The sequence below is a fragment of the Meleagris gallopavo genome, chromosome Z (assembly GCF_000146605.3).
Source record: "Meleagris gallopavo isolate NT-WF06-2002-E0010 breed Aviagen turkey brand Nicholas breeding stock chromosome Z, Turkey_5.1, whole genome shotgun sequence".
NCBI lineage: Eukaryota > Metazoa > Chordata > Aves > Galliformes > Phasianidae > Meleagris > Meleagris gallopavo.
The window spans coordinates 57329416-57333224 of NC_015041.2; the positions used below are offsets into that span (position 1 = coordinate 57329416).

The 3809-nt window shown below is 41.4% G+C and overlaps 1 protein-coding gene across 1 annotated transcript in view; it reads left to right on the forward strand.

Moving 5' to 3' along the window:
• Positions 1–6: 6 nt before the first annotated feature.
• DHFR (dihydrofolate reductase) overlaps positions 7–3809 on the forward strand; it is an 18450-nt gene continuing 14647 nt past the window's right edge. Inside the window, exons 1-4 of the mRNA XM_010726099.2 lie at positions 7–100; positions 453–502; positions 1947–2052; positions 2916–3042. Of these exons, the coding sequence (XP_010724401.1) occupies positions 15–100; positions 453–502; positions 1947–2052; positions 2916–3042 (369 nt within the window). The 5' untranslated portion in view covers positions 7–14. The remainder of the gene's footprint in view (positions 101–452; positions 503–1946; positions 2053–2915; positions 3043–3809) is intronic.

The following is a 3809-nucleotide window of genomic DNA, read 5'->3' on the forward strand; positions in this document are numbered from 1 at the left end:
CGGAGGAGGCGGCCATGGTGCGCTCGCTCAATTCCATCGTGGCCGTGTGTCAGAACATGGGCATCGGGAAGGACGGGAACCTGCCTTGGCCCCCGCTAAGGTACGGAGGGCCCGCTGCCGCGCGTTCCCGGAGGGGTGGGCGGTGGACTACGTGTCCCAGCGTGCAGCGCGGCACGCAGCCGCCCCACAAGGGGGCGAGCCGCGCGGTGTGTGCTGGGAGTTGTAGGCGGGACGACAAGGCGGGAAAGTGCTGAGGCGGCTGACCGTGCTGGGCCGAGAGCACCAGGGGGCATGGCGATACGCGTGGGCGGGCCGCGGCCCTGCGAGATGTCCCCCAGGCAGAGCCGGGCCGAGACCCGGCAGTTTCCCCTCTCCTCTGTCCTCCCTTTCTGCCACAGTAACATAGGTTATTCTTGAGCCTTGCTGTAACGCTCTGCTTGTTTATTTGCCAGGAATGAGTACAAATACTTCCAGAGAATGACCAGCACCTCCCATGTGGAAGGTAATGTACACTGGGCCACCTTACTAAGTTCCTGTGGTATCAGTCGCAGAAAAGATAAGGAATGTCACTTTCAGCTGGCTTCCCCAACCTCTCCAGCCCACATGTTTGCAATAGAAGCAGAACTGCAATTAACTATTCCTTTTTTTGGTCTTATGGCACATGTTTCAAGCTCACCAGAAGTTTCCCACCCTGCCTTTTTGAAGGTCCTTCATGTCAGAAAATGCAAAAAGGCAAAAGTTCTTTTGTACCGATTGAGCAGCAGCAGGTCTTTTTTTTTTTTTTTTCCAGGCTCTATTAGCTTATGTGCTAGCTTGTTTGCAGTAGGTAAACTTTGGCCACTCATTGTACCCCTTGACCCTTGTGATTTGGTTTGTCTGGATGGGGGCTGAACCATCCCAGCATGCCAGACAATCCTAAATATGGTGCCAGTGTGCAACTTTACACATATGATGTGTTATACATATGCAATAACATGCAACTGTGCTAGTAATACATAGTAATAGCATTCAGATCCAACAAGACCTTTGCAGCAAAGTGATATTACACACTTGGTAAAATAAAGCCATTTACGGCAGGACCAAAAAGGTTGTGAAAGTGAGCAGGTACAGGAATGCAAAATGCAACTTGTTCTGACTACACACTTCCTCTCACAGAGGAAGTGCAAATAACCCTGTTCTCAGTGCATGTGAAAGAGAATTGGGTTACGAATGATGGATTTGGTCAGGAGTAGCTCAAGAGTGAATTCTGAAACATGATCGAACATTTGTTCCTTTTTTTTTTAATAAATACTCAAATTTAGCTGTTACATCTAATAACTGGAATGATGGAACATGCAAACAACAATCACTTCTGAACAAAAATGTCCATTCATACTGTGAGAACTCTTGATGGCATCAGTTGATCTTGCAGTTTACTCAGAGGGTGGTGAGGCCCTGGCACAGCTGCCCAAAGAAGCTGTGGGTTCCCCATCGATGGAGGTGCTCAAAGCCAGGTTGAGTGGGACCCTGGGCAGCCTGATCTAATAGGTGATCTGACAGTCCGGCCCACAGCGGGGGATTGGAGCTGTGTGGGCTTTCAGGTCTCCTCTCAACTCAGCTGTTTTTTGATGGAAATGAATTTGGCTACTTAACTAGCAGAGCCCATGCCAGTGAAATAGACAGTGACATGCCTTTTTTGATATTTTTTTTTTTCTTCCGACTGCAAATTGACATGTGTGCACTAAGCTGCCTTGGTGTCATCTGCCTGCCAGGACTTTGGAGGCACAAACCTTTTCTTCTGTGCCTATGACTTACTGCAGAATCTGGGCCCAAGCTTGTATTTTGATAACTGCTGAAATTGATTTTGGAAGAGGGAGTGAAAGTCCAGCAGATGTCACTAAACAGCTGAAACAAACCTGGTACAGAGCTGAAATACTATATGAATAAATGATTTCTTTCTTATTCAGGTAAACAGAATGCACTGATAATGGGTAAAAAAACATGGTTCTCCATTCCTGAGAAGAATCGTCCTCTGAAAGACAGAATTAATATAGTGCTCAGCAGGGAGCTCAAGTATGTATAATGAATAATAAAACAAACAACAAATCCAAACCTAAGAATATGTGTAACAATGCCTCATGAAGTAATTCTTAATGTAACATTTTTTACATTTGTTTCTCATTAGGAAGCTTCTCTGCTATTGGTTCTGAATGATGTCTTTACCTTTTTCTTTTCTTTTTTCTTATTTATTTATTAATCACTTCATAAAATAATTATCATTACTTTGCGTAGTAAGTACTAGCTCTGTTTGTACACACAAACCATCTGACACTTATCAGTAGACCTTGAGACTCCAGTATTTTTCTGGTACCTTGTTAAATTTATGAATTTAATCATTTTTTTGAAGTTTATTGTGATTCACATTAAGGGGAAAAGAGTCTGTCCTTTTTCACGACTGCCATCTTGAGTGCATCACTCACAGTCATCCAAGTATTCCTAAACAAAAATGTTCACTCAAAATGATTTGGTGATTTAGAAATTCTTACTGGGTTTTGGACAGAAGGTAGAGTTGGGGGGATAAAGGCATTGTGGATTGTTTTGCAAGTAATAACATTCTAGAATTCGAGTAGAAGTCTGTGTTTAATTATATGAACATTTACATTCCTCAGATGTGCTTTGTTAAAAACCTGATTTAACAAATTATAATTTATCATGCCTCTTAAGTCACAGTTAGGATTAAATTGTGATTTATTAAGCAGTTCCACAGTGAGTTGAGAATTCTAACGTAGTTTAGTAGTAATACATTTCAGTGTAATGAACTAATGTGAAACATTTAGTCACTTGTAAATTCAGCAGAATACATTGTATATCTTGATTCTATTTATTATGATGACAGTTTGTCCTTCAAATTTAGTAATAATACTTTTCTTTCCTAGGGAAGCCCCGAAAGGAGCACATTATCTTTCTAAAAGCCTGGATGATGCCTTAGCTCTTTTGGATTCACCAGAATTAAAAAGTAAAGTAGACATGGTTTGGATTGTTGGAGGCACTTCAGTATATAAGGTACATTTAAATTACTCTTAGTTTATTAAATTTTCTGCTTTAGGAGAAAGATGGCTCAAGTTATTGCCACTTCAGGAAGTGCAGGGGTAAGCCTTTTCCCCATTTGACCTTGATAGAGCAAGCCTTAGAAAGAAACGTTTTTACTAACAAGTTAAAAATGTCTGTCCGAGTAACTAAATTGCTCTTGCCATGTCAGAGTCATTGCAGTTTTGAGAACTTTTCTTAACTATGTAAATATCTAGGGTTTTACACCAAAACTTGTGCTGTTTTTTTTATTTTACTGAGAAAGGAAACAGGCTATAAGGGATGTGAGAACAAAGAAAAACAATCCAGCATTTTTAACTAGTATATGGAGTGCAAATAAGAAAAGATAATTTAAGAGAGTTGCAGGTAATGAGAGGAGATAAAAAGGAGATAAAAAGGAGATAAATGTAACACAGAACATAGAACTGACTCATTTTCCCATCCAGTAACCAGACATCTTGACTGCTCCCATTGCAAAGGCTTTTCTTGAGTCTGTTCATGTGCCAAAAAGTATATGTCACTTTATTCTCAGGACTGTGTCTCTCTCTAATTTGTAGGAGGGAGAGGAGGTCTTTTAATATCTGTATATCCAACATGAGATTAAGAAACAACGGTTCAAATGGTGGTCCAACCAGTTTATTATAAATTCTAGTCAGGGAGACGGGGAAGGGAAGGAGGACAATAGAAAAGGTAGGAAAGAAGCAAGAATTGCATAAAGCGGGGATAGTCACCACCAGGATCCA